Raw genomic sequence first — 17,500 nt, 5'->3', positions numbered from 1 at the left:
CCCGTGGCTGGATTCTGACTGGTGGAGAAACACCACACTACAGTTAGAGCTGTCAACAATATAGTACACTACAGGTACATCTGTCAACAATTTAGTACACTACAGGTACATCTGTCAACAATATAGTACACTACAGGTACATCTGTCAACAATATAGTACACTACAGGTACATCTGTCAACAATATAATACACTACAGTTACATCTGTCAACAATATAGTACACTACAGGTACATCTGTCAACAATATAGTACACTACAGGTACATCTGTCAACAATATAGTACACTACAGGTACATCTGTCAACAATATAGTACACTACAGGTACATCTGTCAACAATATAATACACTACAGTTACATCTGTCAACAATATAGTACACTACAGGTACATCTGTCAACAATATAGTACACTACAGGTACATCTGTCAACAATATAGTACACTACAGGTACATCTGTCAACAATATAGTACACTACAGGTACATCTGTCAACAATATAGTACACTACAGGTACATCTGTCAACAATATAATACACTACAGTTACATCTGTCAACAATATAGTACACTACAGTTACATCTGTCAACAATATAGTACACTACAGGTACATCTGTCAACAATATAGTACACTACAGGTACATCTGTCAACAATATAGTACACTACAGGTACATCTGTCAACAATATAATACACTACAGGTACATCTGTCAACAATATAGTACACTACAGGTACATCTGTCAACAATATAATACACTACAGGTACATCTGTCAACAATATAATACACTACAGGTACATCTGTCAACAATATAGTACACTATAGGTACATCTGTCAACAATATAATACACTACAGGTACATCTGTCAACAATATAGTACACTACAGGTACATCTGTCAACAATATAGTACACTACAGGTACATCTGTCAACATCAAAGTACTCTACAGTTAGAGCTGTCAACAATATAGTACACTACAGGTACATCTGTCAACAATATAGTACACTACAGGTATATCTGTCAACATCAAAGTACACTACAGTTAGAGCTGTCAACAATATAGTACACTACAGGTACATCTGTCAACATCAAAGTACTCTACAGTTAGAGCTGTCAACAATATAGTACACTACAGGTACATCTGTCAACATCAAAGTACACTACAGTTAGAGCTGTCAACAATATAACACACTACAGGTACATCTGTCAACAATATAGTACACTACAGGTACATCTGTCAACAATATAGTACACTACAGGTACATCTGTCTACATCAAAGTACTCTACAGTTAGAGCTGTCAACAATATAGTACACTACAGGTACATCTGTCAACAATATAGTACACTACAGGTACATCTGTCAACAATATAGTACACTACAGGTACATCTGTCAACAATATAGTACACTACAGGAACATCTGTCAACAATATAGTACACTACAGGTACATCTGTCAACAATATAGTACACTACAGGAACATCTGTCAACAATATAGTACACTACAGGTACATCTGTCAACAATATAGTACACTACAGGTACATCTGTCAACATTATAGTACACTACAGGTACATCTGTCAACAATATACTACACTACAGGTACATCTGTCAACAATATAGTACACTACAGGTACATCTGTCAACAATATAGTACACTACAGGTACATCTGTCAACAATATAGTACACTACAGGTACATCTGTCAACAATATAGTACACTACAGGTACATCTGTCAACATTATAGTACACTACAGGTACATCTGTCAACAATATACTACACTACAGGTACATCTGTCAACAATATAATACACTACAGGTACATCTGTCAACAATATAATACACTACAGGTACATCTGTCAACAATATACTACACTACAGGTACATCTGTCAACAATATAATACACTACAGGTACATCTGTCAACATTATAGTACACTATAGGTACATCTGTCAACAATATAGTACACTACAGGTACATCTGTCAACAATATAGTACACTACAGGTACATCTGTCAACAATATAGTACACTACAGGTACATCTGTCAACAATATAGTACACTACAGGTACATCTGTCAACAATATAGTACACTACAGGTACATCTGTCAACAATATAGTACACTACAGGTACATCTGTCAACAATATAACACACTACAGGTACATCTGTCAACAATATAGTAGACTACAGGTACATCTGTCAACAATATAGTACACTACAGGTACATCTGTCAACAATATAACACACTACAGTTACATCTCAACAATATAGTACACTACAGGTACATCTGTCAACAATATAATACACTACAGTTAGAGCGGTCAACAATATTGTACACTACAGGTACATCTGTCAACAATATAGTACACTACAGGTACATCTGTCAACAATATAGTACACTACAGGTACATCTGTCAACAATATAGTACACTACAGGTACATCTGTCAACAATATAGTACACTACAGGTACATCTGTCAACAATATAGTACACTACAGGTACATCTGTCAACAATATAATACACTACAGTTAGAGCGGTCAACAATATTGTACACTACAGGTACATCTGTCAACAATATAGTACACTACAGGTACATCTGTCAACATCAAAGTACTCTACATTTAGAGCTGTCAACAATATAGTACACTACAGGTACATCTGTCAACAATATAGTACACTACAGTTAGAGCTGTCAACAATATAGTACACTACAGGTACATCTGTCAACAATATTGTACACTACAGGTACATCTGTCAACAATATAGTACACTACAGGTACATCTGTCAACAATATAGTACACTACAGGTACATCTGTCAACAATATAGTACACTACAGGTACATCTGTCAACAATATAATACACTACAGTTAGAGCGGTCAACAATATTGTACACTACAGGTACATCTGTCAACAATATAGTACACTACAGGTACATCTGTCAACAATATAGTACACTACAGTTAGAGCTGTCAACAATATAGTACACTACAGGTACATCTGTCAACAATATAGTACACTACAGTTACATCTGTCAACAATATAGTACACTACAGGTACATCTGTCAACAATATAGTACACTACAGTTAGAGCTGTCAACAATATACTACACTACAGGTACATCTGTCAACAATATAGTACACTACAGGTACATCTGTCAACAATATAATACACTACAGGTACATCTGTCAACAATATAATACACTACAGTTACATCTGTCAACAATATAATACACTACAGTTACATCTGTCAACAATATAGTACACTACAGTTACATCTGTCAACAATATAGTACACTACAGGTACATCTGTCAACATCAAAGTACACTACAGTTAGAGCTGTCAACAATATAACACACTACAGGTACATCTGTCAACAATATAGTACACTACAGTTACATCTGTCAACAATATAACACACTACAGTTACATCTGTCAACAATATAGTACACTACAGGTACATCTGTCAACAATATAGTACACTACAGGTACATCTGTCAACAATATAGTACACTACAGTTAGAGCTGTCAACAATATAACACACTACAGGTACATCTGTCAACAATATAGTACACTACAGTTAGAGCTGTCAACAATATAACACACTACAGGTACATCTGTCAACAATATAGTACACTACAGGTACATCTGTCAACAATATAGTACACTACAGGTACATCTGTCAACAATATAACACACTACAGGTACATCTGTCAACAATATAACACACTACAGGTACATCTGTCAACAATATAGTACACTACAGGTACATCTGTCAACAATATAGTACACTACAGTTAGAGCTGTCAACAATATAACACACTACAGGTACATCTGTCAACAATATAGTACACTACAGGTACATCTGTCAACAATATAGTACACTACAGGTACATCTGTCAACAATATAACACACTACAGGTACATCTGTCAACAATATAGTACACTACAGGAACATCTGTCAACATCAAAGTACTCTACAGTTAGAGCTGTCAACAATATAGTACACTACAGGTACATCTGTCAACAATATAGTACACTACAGGTACATCTGTCAACAATATAGTACACTACAGGTACATCTGTCAACATCAAAGTACACTACAGTTAGAGCTGTCAACAATATAACACACTACAGGTACATCTGTCAACAATATAGTACACTACAGGTACATCTGTCAACAATATAACACACTACAGTTACATCTGTCAACAATATAGTACACTACAGTTACATCTGTCAACAATATAGTACACTACAGTTACATCTGTCAACAATATAACACACTACAGTTACATCTCAACAATATAGTACACTACAGTTAGAGCGGTGTCCATTCTGTTGCAGACTCACCTCATTGCAATAGTCTATATTCTCCAGAAAACAGACAGCCAGAGCGTGCATCAGCATTAGGAAAACAAAAACAGTAGGATTAGCAGAAGAGGTTACCTAAGGACCATGCGTGATGAGTTGCATGCAACTCACCAGCCTGGTCTCATAGACTAGACTTAACATAGTAAAGCTAAATCCCGGACAATCAAATCAGTACGATATGTTCCCTTCTCCTCCTCTCTTCTCCCCCTCTGCTCCGATCCTCTCCTCTCCTCTCCCCTCTCTGCTCCTCTCCTCTCCTCTCTTCTCCCCCATCTGCTCCTCTCCTCTCCTCTCCCCCTCTGCTCCTCTCCTCTCCTCCTCTGCTCCTCTCCTCTCCTCCTCTGCTCCTCTCCTCTCCTCTCCCCCTCTGCTCCTCTCTTCTTCCTCTCCACTCCTCTCCTCCTCCTCCTCCTCTCCACTTCCTCTCCTGCTCCTCTCTTTTTCCTCTCCTCTCCTCTCCTCTCCTCCTCCTCTCCTCTCCTCTCTTCTTCCTCTCCTCTCCTGCCCCTCTCTTCTTCCTCTCCTCTCCCCCTCTGCTCCTCCTCTGCTCCTCTCTTCTTCCTCTCCTCCTCTCCTCTCCTCCCACTCCTCTCCACTTCCTCTCCTCTCCTGCTCCTCTCTTTTTCCTCTCCTCTCCTCTCCTCTCCTCTCCTCTCCTCTCCTCCCTCTCCTCTCCTGCCCCTCTCTTCTTCCTTTCCTCTCCTCCTCCTCTCCACTTCCTCTCCTCTCCTGCTCCTCTCCTCCTCCTCTCCCTCTCCTCTCCCCTCTGCTTCTCTCTTCTTCCTCTCCTCTTCCTCTCCTCTCTTCTTCCTCTCCTCTTCCCCTCCTCACCCCCTCTGCTCCTCTTCTTCCTCTCCTCTCCTCCTCCTCCTCCTCCTCTCCTCTCCTCTCCTGCTCCTCTCTTCTTCCTCTCCTCTCCTCCTCCTCTCCACTTCCTCTCCTCTCCTCCTCCTCTCCACTTCCTCTCCTGCTCCTCTCTTTTTCCTCTCCTCTCCTCTTCCTCTCTTCTTCCTCTCCTCTCATCCTCCTCTCCTCTCCTCCTCCCTTCTTCCTCCCCTCTCTTCTCCTCCTCCTCTCCCTCTCCTCTCCTGCTCCTCTCTTTTTCCTCTCCTCTCCTCCTCCTCTCTTCTTCCTCTCCTCTCCTCCTCCTCTCCTCTCCTCCTCCCTTCTTCCTCTCCTCTCCCTCTCCTCTCCTCTCCCCTCTGCTCCTCTCTTCTTCCTCTCCTCTCTTCTTCCTCTCCTCTTCCCCTCCTCACCCCCTCTGCTCCTCTCTTCTTCCTCTCCTCTCCTCTCCTCCTCTATTTTTCCTCTCCTCTCCTCTCCTCCTCCTCCTCCCTTCTTCCTCTCCTCTCCTCTCCTCCTCCTCCTCTCCCTCTCCTCTCCTCTCCTCTCCTCTCTGCTCCTCTCTTCTTCCTCTCCTCTCCTCTTCCTCTCCCCTCTTATTCCTCTCCTCTACCCCTCCTCTCCCCCTCTGCTCCTCTCCTCCTCCTCTCCACTTCCTCTCCTCTCCTGCTCCTCTCTTCTTCCTCTCCTCTCCTGCTCCTCTCTTCTTCCTCTCCTCTCCCCCTCTACTCTCCCCTCTGCTCCTCTCTTCTTCCTCTCCTCCTCCTCGTCCCCTCCTCTCCCCCTCCTCTCCTCTTCCCCTCCACTCCCCCTCCTCTCCTCTTCCCCTCCACTTCCCCTCCTCTCCTCTTCCCCTCCACTTCCTCTCCTCTCCTCTCCTCTCCTGCTCCTCTCTTCTTCCTCTCCCCTCTGCTCCTCTCTTCTTCCTCTTCCCCTCCTCTCCCCCTCTGCTCCTCTCCTCTTCCTCTCCTCTCCTCTTCCCCTCCTCTCCTCTCTGCTCCTCCGTGACCTGTGTGGGTTAACACTTCCACTCTCAAAAATAACACGGTCTGTGTATCAGGTAGAATGGCAAAGCAACGTGACGCGTACAGTGGAAGTGTGAACCCACGCGGGTCAGACGATGTCTGCAATGCAAAAACAACTGAAGCTACTGTATATCTGTGTTCGCACAATTCTGGTAACTTTCACAAAATGTCTTTTTTTTGGGGGGGGGGTCCCCAGTTGGATGATTCCTGAAACCAGGAGGGAATAAGCAGGAAATCTAGGCGGACAGTCTCGGAGTGTTTCGTGGTGATGTATCACAGATATCAAATTACAATACAGAAACAAAATGGTAATGAATGGAGAACACCATCCACAAACACACCCTCTACAAACACACCCTCTACAAACACCCCCCTCTACAAACACACCCCCTCTACAAACACACCCCCTCTACAAACACACACCCTCTGCAAACACACCCCCTCTGCAAACACACCCTCCGCAAACACACCCTCCGCAAACACAATCCCACCCCATCAACCATCTGACCAAATCCACCCCATCAACCAACCGACCAATCCCACCCCCATCAACCAACCGACCAATCCCACCCCATCAACCATCTGACCAAATCCACCCCATCAACCATCCGACCAATCCCACCCCCATCAACCATCCGACCAATCCCACCCCCATCAACCATCCGACCAATCCCACCCCCATCAACCATCCGACCAATCCCACCCCATCAACCATCCGACCAATCCCACCCCCATCAACCATCCGACCAATCCCACCCCCATCAACCATCCGACCAATCCCACCCCCATCAACCATCCGACCAATCCCACCCCCATCAACCATCTGACCAATCCCACCCCCATCAACCATCTGACCAATCCCACCCCCATCAACCATCTGACCAATCCCACCCCCATCAACCATCTGACCAATCCCACCCCCATCAACCAACCGACCAATCCCACCCCCATCAACCAACCGACCAATCCCACCCCCATCAACCAACCGACCAATCCCACCCCATCAACCAACCGACCAATCCCACCCCATCAACCATCCGACCAATCCCACCCCCATCAACAATCTGACCAATCCCACCCCATCAACCAACCGACCAATCCCACCCCATCAACCAACCGACCAATCCCACCCCATCAACCAACCGACCAATCCCACCCCATCAACCATCTGACCAATCCCACCCCCATCAACCATCTGACCAATCCCACCCCCATCAACCAACCGACCAATCCCACCCCATCAACCATCTGACCAAATCCACCCCATCAACCATCCAACCAATCCCCACCCCCATCAACCATCCGACCAATCCCACCCCCATCAATCATCCGAACAATGCCACCCCATCAACCATCCGACCAATCCCACCCCATCAACCAACCGACCAATCCCACCCCCATCAACCAACCGACCAATCCCACCCCCATCAACCAACCGACCAATCCCACCCCATCAACCAACCGACCAATCCCACCCCATCAACCAACCGACCAATCCCACCCCATCAACCAACCGACCAATCCCACCCCCATCAACCATCTGACCAATCCCACCCCATCAACCAACCGACCAATCCCACTCCATCAACCAACCGACCAATCCCACCCCATCAACCAACCGACCAATCGCACCCCATCAACCATCTGACCAATCCCACCCCCATCAACCATCTGACCAATCCCACCCCATCAACCAACCGACCAATCCCACCCCATCAACCAACCGACCAATCCCACCCCATCAACCAACCGACCAATCCCACCCCATCAACCAACCGACCAATCCCACCCCATCAACCAACCGACCAAATCCACCCCATCAACCAACCGACCAATCCCACCCCATCAACCAACAGAAACCGATCCCACCCCATCAACCAACCGACCAATCCCACCTCTTTTGTCAATAAAGTACTGATCTTAGCAGTTCATGTCAGGCAACTAAACGTAAAACAAAAATACACAGCATATACACATTCATCACCACTGCTAAAATGGCCGACCTTGTCCCACCAGCCAACTTTCCCCCACCAATAAAGCCTTTCTCTTCCAAAATCATTTAAATGTAAAGAATACACAGCAGCCCAACCCCCACATAATGTTGTCTCCGGGCTGGACAACAATCGATGGTTAGACAATCAATCAATCAGTCTATCAATCAATCAAACTAAAATATAGTAGATCGTCTTACCAGGTCTCATCGTTCTTGAACTCCAGTTCTCCGTAGGTGTCCTCAAAGTCCTCCCCTCCTCCCTTGGCGATCCCCTCCATGGTACGATATGGCACGATGACCGTTCCCCTCGCCCCCGAAGTCCTCAGCACCTTCACCTCCATTACGCCCACGCTCTCACTCACGTGACACGTGTCGGTCTCGAAGGTGAATATCCCGGCGTGGTCGTCGTCCAGGATGGTAACGGTGGCGATGGCAGGGAACCCCAGCAGGGCCTTGGGGTACGGGAGAGAGTTCGGAGACAGTAGTGTCTCGTCCTCGTCAGACTCCAACACGCGCACGTTGCTGAGACGCACGAAGAAGTGCTCGTCCTCCTCGAAGATGTCGTCATCGATGATGCCGATGCTGATCTCCTTGATGAACTCGCCGGGCTTGAACACCACCGTGCCCTCTGTGAACTCGTAGTCGGCGCCGGCGTTGGCTGAGCCGTCCTCTGTCTTGTAGTCAACATAGATGGTCTTGGCCATATCGCCGCCCTTCCTGGAGATGGCCAGCAGGGCGGCGCCGCAGTTCTCCAGGCACTGGTACACGGCGGGTTCGAAGGCGATCCGTGACACGTACTCCTCGACTTCCTCCCCTACCACACACACTTCCTGTACGCTGGCGCTCCTCTTGGTCTGCTCCGCCACGTGCTTCTTCAGGATGTTCCCGGCGCCCGTCATAATGCGCGTGGCCTGGATGCGGTAGAAGGCTCGGCTCTTCTGCTGGTGAGACAAGGCGTAGTAGTTAGCCATCTCTACCAGCTGGTCCATCTCCTTCTCTGGGTGTTTCTGCTTCAGGTCCTTCAGGATCCGGATCATATCCCGCCGAGACTCGTCCACTTCTTTCCCCTCGATCAGGCTGATGAGGTTATGGGCGGCGCCTCCGTCGTGGGCGAAGTGTGAGTTGACCATCTTGCCGCCGCCGTCCATCATCTCGATGCCCTTGGAGCGCTCGTGCTCGGTCTCGATGATGACGCCACGGTGGTTGTCGGCACGGTACTTCTTGTGCATGAACTTGTAGAAGAGGAGTCGTCGGTCGGCTAGCCAGGCCAGGATGACACAGATGGGGAAGAAGGCCAGGGTTAGCAGCCCCTCCCATATCTGGACCACGTTGGGACTGAACACCGCCAGGATCATGTAGAGCCAGATGTAGGCGAAGATACTCCATGCCGCCGTCACAAAGAACACTCTGAGATGTTTCACCTTCCTCGTCTCTCCCTCGGGGATCACAGACACACACAGGCCGATGATCACGAACATGTTAAAGGCAGCGCTGCCGACGATCGTAGACGGCCCCAGCTCGCCAGCTACGAAGTTGTGTCCACAGACTTCAATGACAGACAGCAGGATCTCAGGGGTACTAGAACCCAGGGCCATGAGGGTCAGGTTGGAGACCGTCTCGTTCCAGACTCTGATGGTAGCGGTGGTGGTCTCTCCGTTGGCTCTCTTAATAATAATCTCCTTCTCCTGGGAGGTGATGACCTCGATGGCCGCCATGAAGCGATCTGCTATGATGGACACTCCCAGGAACATGTAGATCATAGCTACAAAGTAGACGATGACTCGGGCCATCTTATCCCCCATGGAGGGGTCCTCAGGGTACCAGATGGGCAAGACAATTCCTGGCTTGCACCTGGACGTGCCTTCGGAGCAGGTGGCATTGTGGGAGTCTGTGGTGGCGGGGCTGGGGGTGGTGCGATCGCCCTCTGCGCACAGGAAGGAGGCGGCCACAGAGAGCAGGCCCAACCAGAGGCATGCTGGGTAAGAGGACGACGACCCGGTCCTGATCCCTTGCCCCAGCCTCGTCAGCCTCGGCCTGAAGCGCTCCATCCACCCTCGGGGGTCCTGGGGGTCCTTACCACACTGACAAGCCCTCTGGGATCCAGCACTGGGCTGTTGTTGATACCTCACAACACCTAGAAAGATAGAGAGAGACAGCGAGAGAGAGAGAGACAGAGAGAGACAGCGAGAGAGAGCGAGAGAGAGAGAGAAAGAGAAAAAGTGAGAGAGAGAGAGAGAGAAAAAGAGAGAGAGAGAGAGAGAGAAAAAGCAAGAGAGAGAGAAAAAGCGAGAGAGAGAGAGAGAGAAAAAGCGCGCGAGAGAGAGAGAAAAAGCGAGAGAGAGAGAGAGAGAGCGAGAGAGAGCGAGAGAGAGAGAGAGCGAGAGAGAGACAGAAAAAGAGAGAGAGAGAGAGAGAGAGCGAGAGAGCGAGAGAGAGAGAGAAAAAGAGAGAGAGAGAGAGAAAAAGCGAGAGAGAGAGAGAGAAAAAGCAAGAGAGAGAGAGAAAAAGCGAGAGAGAGAGAGAGAAAAAGCGAGAGAGAGAGAGCGAGAGCGAGAGAGAGAGAGAGAGAGCGCGAGAGCGAGAGAGAGAGAGAGAGAGCGAGAGAGAGAGAGCGAGAGAGCGAGAGCGAGAGAGAGAGAGAAAAAGAGAGAGAGAGAGAAAAAGTGAGAGAGAGAGAGAGACAAAGCGAGAGAGAGAGAGAAAAAGAGAGAGAGAGAAAGAGAAAAAGCGCGAGAGAGAGAGAGAAAAAGTGAGAGAGAGAGAGAGAAAAATCGAGAGAGAGAGAGAGAAAAAGAGAGAGAGAGAGAAAAAGCGAGAGAGAGCGAGCGCGAGAGCGAGAGCGAGCGAGAGAGAGAGAGAGAGAGAGAGCGAGAGAGAGAGAGAGAGAGAGAGAGAGAGAGAGAGAGAGAGAGAGAGAGAGAGAGAGAGAGAGAGAAAAAGAGAGAGAGAGAGAGAAAAAGTGAGAGAGAGAGAGAAAAAGCGAGAGAGAGAGAGAGAGAGAAAAAGAGAGAGAGAGAAAGAGAAAAAGCACGAGAGAGAGAGAAAAAGCGAGAGAGAGAGAGAAAAAGCGAGAGAGAGAGAGAGAGAGATTAGACATAACATCAACAGACGACAACAGAGTGTGAGAAATAACATCAACAACAGTCCACTCTGTACTTCCAATACAATACAGAGATTAGACTTATAGTATAGAAACAATCGGACAGTCCACTCTGTACTTCCACCTATCAGAGGGAACAGAACACAACAGACAGAGAGACATCAACAACAAGTCCATCAGGAAATAGCCGTTTGAAAACCATAATATTGAGGCAATAATGTTGATGTACAGTAGGAACACCTTCCTAATGTTGAGTTGCACCCCCTCCCTCCCTCCCTCCCTCCCTCCCTCCCTCCCTCCCTCCCTCCCTCCCAGTCGAAAGCGAATCCTGTTCAAAGGCTCTTAAATATTTTGTCTTACCCATTCACCCTCTGAATGGCACACACACACAATCCATGTCTCAAGACTTAAAATTACTTTGTCTCCTCCCCTTCATTTTACACTGATTGAATTGGATTTAACAGGTGACATCAATCGGGGATCACAACTTTCACCTGGTCACTCACTCTCTGTCATGGAAAAAGCTGGTGTTCTCAATGTTTTGTACACTCAGTGTGTATGTTATACTGTTACTAAGAGGTCAGCGTGGCATTTTTTCTGGGCTACAGCTCAAGTCATGCAAATAAACGTGTACATTTCCCAGATGGAGAAATGTGTCAGCAGCTGAAGGCATTCGCAGGAAATGAATCTCTTTCATCACAAAAAACTCTAAGCCGTTGGGTGGCGGGGAACGGAGAACGCCATCGTGTTCGGACACTACAGAACATTTACATGAGAAGGACGATTTTCGGGATGTCTCATGGTCTGACAAACACCGCTTCTAGCTCCTAACCTTCCACGCAGACGGGGAAGATAGGGGGAGGCAGGGGGAGGAGATAGGGGGAGGCAGGGGGAGGAGATAGGGGGAGGCAGGGGGGGGAGATAGGGGGAGGCAGGGAGGAGGAGATAGGGGCAGGTAGGGATGAGGAGATAGGGGGAGGCATGGAAGAGATAGGGGAGGCAGGGGGAGGAGATAGGGGGAGGCAGGGGGGGGAGATAGGGGGAGGCAGGGGGAGGAGATAGGGCGAGTCAGGGGGAGGAGAGGGGAGACATGGGGAGGAGATAGGGGGAGGCAGTGAGGAGATAGGGGGAGGCATGGGGAGGAGATAGAGGGAGGCATGGGGAGGAGATAGTGGGAGGCACGGGGAGATAAGGGAAGGCAGGGAGGAGATAGAGGGAGTTAGGGGGAGGAGATAGTGGGAGGCATGTGGAGATAAGGGAAGGCAGGGAGGAGATAGGGGGTAGGCAGGGAGGAGATAAGGGGAGGCAGGGAGGAGATAGGGGGAGGCAGGGGAGGAGATAAGGGGAAACAGGGGAGGCAGAAAGGAGATAGGGGGAGGCAGGGAGGAGATAGGGGGAGGCAGGGAGGAGATAGGAGAGGCAGGGAGGAGATAAGGGGAGGCAGGGAGGAGATAGGGGGAGGCAGGGAGGAGATAGGGGGGAGGCAGACACTGAATATCAAGATTTCGTCTCCAACACTGAGGCCTATACGCACACTGACCACTTCCACTAGACAGACCAGTCTGAACATAGTATGGAGCGATTTCACTGGCAACAGAAATTGTATTTGAATTAAAAATTATAACATTTTGGGGTAAAATTTATTTTACTTAGTATTTTTTTCATGTTATGGACAAATTGAATTAGTGAATTAATACATTGAACTTGTATTTCATGATTTGAAACTGAATTGAATGAATATTGCATTCAGTTTTAAAATTCGAGTTCATATTTAAATTGAACATTGATGTATTCAGTTTCAATATGGTCGATATTGTGTATCATACTGTGTATCGAGTTTAGAAACGATCACTTCAAGTTTTTCAAAGTTTCATATATTCAACTTCTCAGATGCAGTTCTTAATACCAGAGACAACATCCTGGTACTTTGTCAACCAGGAAAGGTGGAGGAGAATCAATAGAATCAAACTCTGTCTGTGGTCAAGCGAAGCTCCTGCCGGTTTCTGACGCCGATGTGGCATGTTTCATGAATTTTCTTCCTATGATTTTGGTTCCGGGATTCTTCCGATGGCATTGAGGAGTACACCACATCAGTCACTGGCTTCATCAATAAGTGCATCGATGACGTCGTCCCCACAGTGACTGTACGTACATACCCCAACCAGAAGCCATGGATTACAGGCAACATCCGCACTGAGCTAAAGGGTAGAGTTGCCGCTTCCCGGGACTCTAACCCGGAAGCTTATAATAAATCCTGCTATGTCCTCCGACGAACCATCAAACAGGCAAAGCATCAATAGAGGACTAAGATCGAATCGTACTACACCGGCTCCGATGCTCGTCGTATGTGGCAGGGCTTGCAAACGATTACAGACTACAAAGGTTAGCACAGCCGAGAGCTGCCCAGTGACACGAGCCTACCAGACAAGCTAAATTACTTCTATGCTCGCTTCAAGGCAAGTAACACTGAAGCATGCATGAGAGCACCAGTTGTTCCGGACGACTGTGTGATCATGCTCTCCACAGTCGATGTGAATAAGACCTTTAAACAGGTCAACATTCACAAGGCCGCAGGGCCAGACGGATTACCAGGACGTGCACTCCAAGCATGCGCTGACCAACTGGCGAGTGTCTTCACTGACATTTTCAACCTCTCCCTGTTCGAGTCTGAAATACCTACATGTTTTAAGCAGACCACCACAGTCCCTGTGCCCAAGAACACTAAGGTAACCTGCCTAAATGATTACCGCCCCGTAGTACTCACGTCTGTAGCCATGAAGTGCTTTGAATGCCTGGTCATGACTCACATCAACACCATTATCCCAGAAACCCTAGACCCACTGCAATTTGCATACTGGCCCAAAAGATCCACAGATAATGCAATCTCTATTGCACTCCACACTGCCCTTTCCCACCTGGACGAAAGGAACACCTATGTTTTGTGTGCCGCCCTATGGGACTCCCGGTCACCGCCGGCTGGGATCAAATCCCAAGCTGTAGTGATGCTTTAGACCGCTGTGCCACTCGGAGGCCCCCAAATCAGGACGTCTGTTTCGAAAACACACGTGACTGCCCTCCTGAGGCATTCCAATCCATCGTCCAATTAACCCAGCAAGGTTAGTCATCAAAAGAGCATGGTTTACGATATTATTAAAATTAAGTTTCAAATCCTGAAATGCAAGTTCAATTTGTGAATTCAATTATTCAATTTGTTGCATTATAAATGTAAATACATCAAGCCTTAAGAGTCTACTCGTGCATCAATCTAATTAACATGATACAAGAATCCCCATCGAAATCCTACAGTTTAAGCGAGAGATATCTAGCTTTTGAATGGGCTATAACTCTTCCTGCATGAGCTGCATGTCAATCCACCACATCTGCCTATGTTGGCCTTGAATCCCCAAGCTGACAAGGTACCAATCTGTCGTTCTGCCGCCTGAGCATTGGCAGTTAACCCGCCGTTCCCCGTGCGCCGAAGACCTGGATGTCGATTAAGGCACCTCTCTGATTCAGGGGGTTAAATGAGGAAGATATATTTCAGTTGGACAACTGACTAGGTATCCCCCCCCCCCACCCCCTTTTCTTTCCCTTCTACATCTGTGGGGGAAAGTGGCAGAGCAACAGCAGTGTTTGTCAGACCATGAGACATCCCGAAAATCGGTCTTCTCACAAAAAATGTCTACAGCGTCCGAACAGTTTGGCCTACTAACTATGGAAATATGAGACTCTCACAAACACGATGGTGTACTCTGTTTTGCTCTACGACCCCCACAAGTGTCACGGGGACTCGTCTGAAGTCGATGCCGCCAATGTTCCAACTTCTAATTGTACCGTCCGAAGCGTTCGGGCTATCTCAATGATCCATGGTATGACCATCTTAAAATCCCCTCCATGAAGACTGGGGGTCAGGCTGATGAACCAAACTACTCAGTAACCTCCTCCATGAATACTGGGGGTCAGCCTGATGAACCAAACTACTCAGTAACCTCCTCCATGAAGACTGGGGGTCAGCCTGATGAACCAAACTACTCAGTAACCTCCTCCATGAAGACTGGGGGTCAGGCTGATGAACCAAACTACTCAGTAACCTCCTCCATGAAGACTGGGGGTCAGGCTGATGAACCAAACTACTCAGTAACCTCCTCCATGAATACTGGGGGTCAGCCTGATGAACCAAACTACTCAGTAACCTCCTCCATGAAGACTGGGGGTCAGCCTGATGAACCAAACTACTCAGTAACCTCCTCCATGAATACTGGGGGTCAGGCTGATGAACCAAACTACTCAGTAACCTCCTCCATGAATACTGGGGGTCAGCCTGATGAACCAAACTACTCAGTAACCTCCTCCATGAAGACTGGGGGTCTGGCTGATGAACCAAACTACTCAGTAACCTCCTCCATGAATACTGGGGGTCAGCCTGATGAACCAAACTACTCAGTAACCTCCTCCATGAAGACTGGGGGTCTGGCTGATGAACCAAACTACTCAGTGATCTCCTCCATGTATACTGGGGGTCAGGCTGATGAACCAAACTACTCAGTAATCTCCTCCATGAAGACTGGGGGTCAGGCTGATGAACCAAACTACTCAGTAATCCCCTCCATGAAGACTGGGGGTCAGGCTGATGAACCAAACTACTCAGTAACCTCCTCCATGAAGACTGGGGGTCAGCCTGATGAACCAAACTACTCAGTAACCTCCTCCATGAAGACTGGGGGTCAGGCTGATGAACCAAACTACTCAGTAATCCCCTCCATGAAGACTGGGGGTCAGGCTGATGAACCAAACTACTCAGTGATCTCCTCCATGAAGACTGGGGGTCAGGCTGATGAACCAAACTACTCAGTAACCTCCTCCATGAAGACTGGGGGTCAGGCTGATGAACCAAACTACTCAGTGATCTCCTCCATGAAGACTGGGGGTCAGGCTGATGAACCAAACTACTCAGTAACCTCCTCCATGAAGACTGGGGGTCAGGCTGATGAACCAAACTACTCAGTGATCTCCTCCATGAAGACTGGGGGTCAGGCTGATGAACTAAACTACTCAGTGATCTCCTCCATGAAGACTGGGGGTCAGGCTGATGAACCAAACTACTCAGTGATCTCCTCCATGAAGACTGGGGGTCAGGCTGATGAACCAAACTACTCAGTGATCTCCTCCATGAAGACTGGGGGTCAGGCTGATGAACCAAACTACTCAGTGATCTCCTCCATGAAGACTGGGGGTCAGCCTGATGAACCAAACTACTCAGTGATCTCCTCCATGAAGACTGGGGGTCAGGCTGATGAACCAAACTACTCAGTAATCCCCTCCATGAAGACTGGGGGTCAGGCTGATGAACCAAACTACTCAGTGATCTCCTCCATGAAGACTGGGGGTCAGGCTGATGAACCAAACTACTCAGTAACCTCCTCCATGAAGACTGGGGGTCAGGCTGATGAACCAAACTACTCAGTGATCTCCTCCATGAAGACTGGGGGTCAGCCTGATGAACCAAACTACTCAGTAATCCCCTCCATGAAGACTGGGGGTCAGGCTGATGAACCAAACTATTCAGTAACCTCCTCCATGAAGACTGGGGGTCAGGCTGATGAACCAAACTACTCAGTAATCTCCTCCATGAAGACTGGGGGTCAGGCTGATGAACCAAACTACTCAGTGATCTCCTCCATGAAGACTGGGGGTCAGGCTGATGAACCAAACTACTCAGTAATCTCCTCCATGAAGACTGGGGGTCAGGCTGATGAACCAAACTACTCAGTGATCTCCTCCATGAAGACTGGGGGTCAGGCTGATGAACCAAACTACTCAGTGATCTCCTCCATGAAGACTGGGGGTCAGGCTGATGAACCAAACTACTCAGTGATCTCCTCCATGAAGACTGGGGGTCAGGCTGATGAACCAAACTACTCAGTAACCTCCTCCATGAAGACTGGGGGTCAGGCTGATGAACCAAACTACTCAGTGATCTCCTCCATGAAGACTGGGGGTCAGGCTGATGAACCAAACTACTCAGTGATCTCCTCCATGAAGACTGGGGGTCAGGCTGATGAACCAAACTACTCAGTAACCTCCTCCATGAAGACTGGGGGTCTGGCTGATGAACCAAACTACTCAGTGATCTCCTCCATGAAGACTGGGGGTCAGGCTGATGAACCAA

General features: G+C 47.8%; 1 protein-coding gene across 1 annotated transcript in view; it reads right to left on the bottom strand.

The window, feature by feature from the left end:
• LOC100136022 (sodium/calcium exchanger 3) overlaps positions 1-17,500 on the bottom strand; it is a 178,825-nt gene that overhangs the window by 149,551 nt on the left and 11,774 nt on the right. Inside the window, 1 exon segment of the mRNA XM_036955347.2 lies at positions 8,430-10,365. Coding sequence (XP_036811242.2) covers positions 8,430-10,279 — 1,850 coding nt within the window. The 5' untranslated portion in view covers positions 10,280-10,365.

The sequence above is a fragment of the Oncorhynchus mykiss genome, chromosome 19 (assembly GCF_057628025.1).
Source record: "Oncorhynchus mykiss isolate SJ-2025 chromosome 19, ASM5762802v1, whole genome shotgun sequence".
Classification (NCBI taxonomy): Eukaryota; Metazoa; Chordata; class Actinopteri; order Salmoniformes; family Salmonidae; genus Oncorhynchus; species Oncorhynchus mykiss.
The sequence above is the reverse complement of the archived record's forward strand: the minus strand, read 5'-3'. Positions and strand labels throughout refer to the sequence as shown.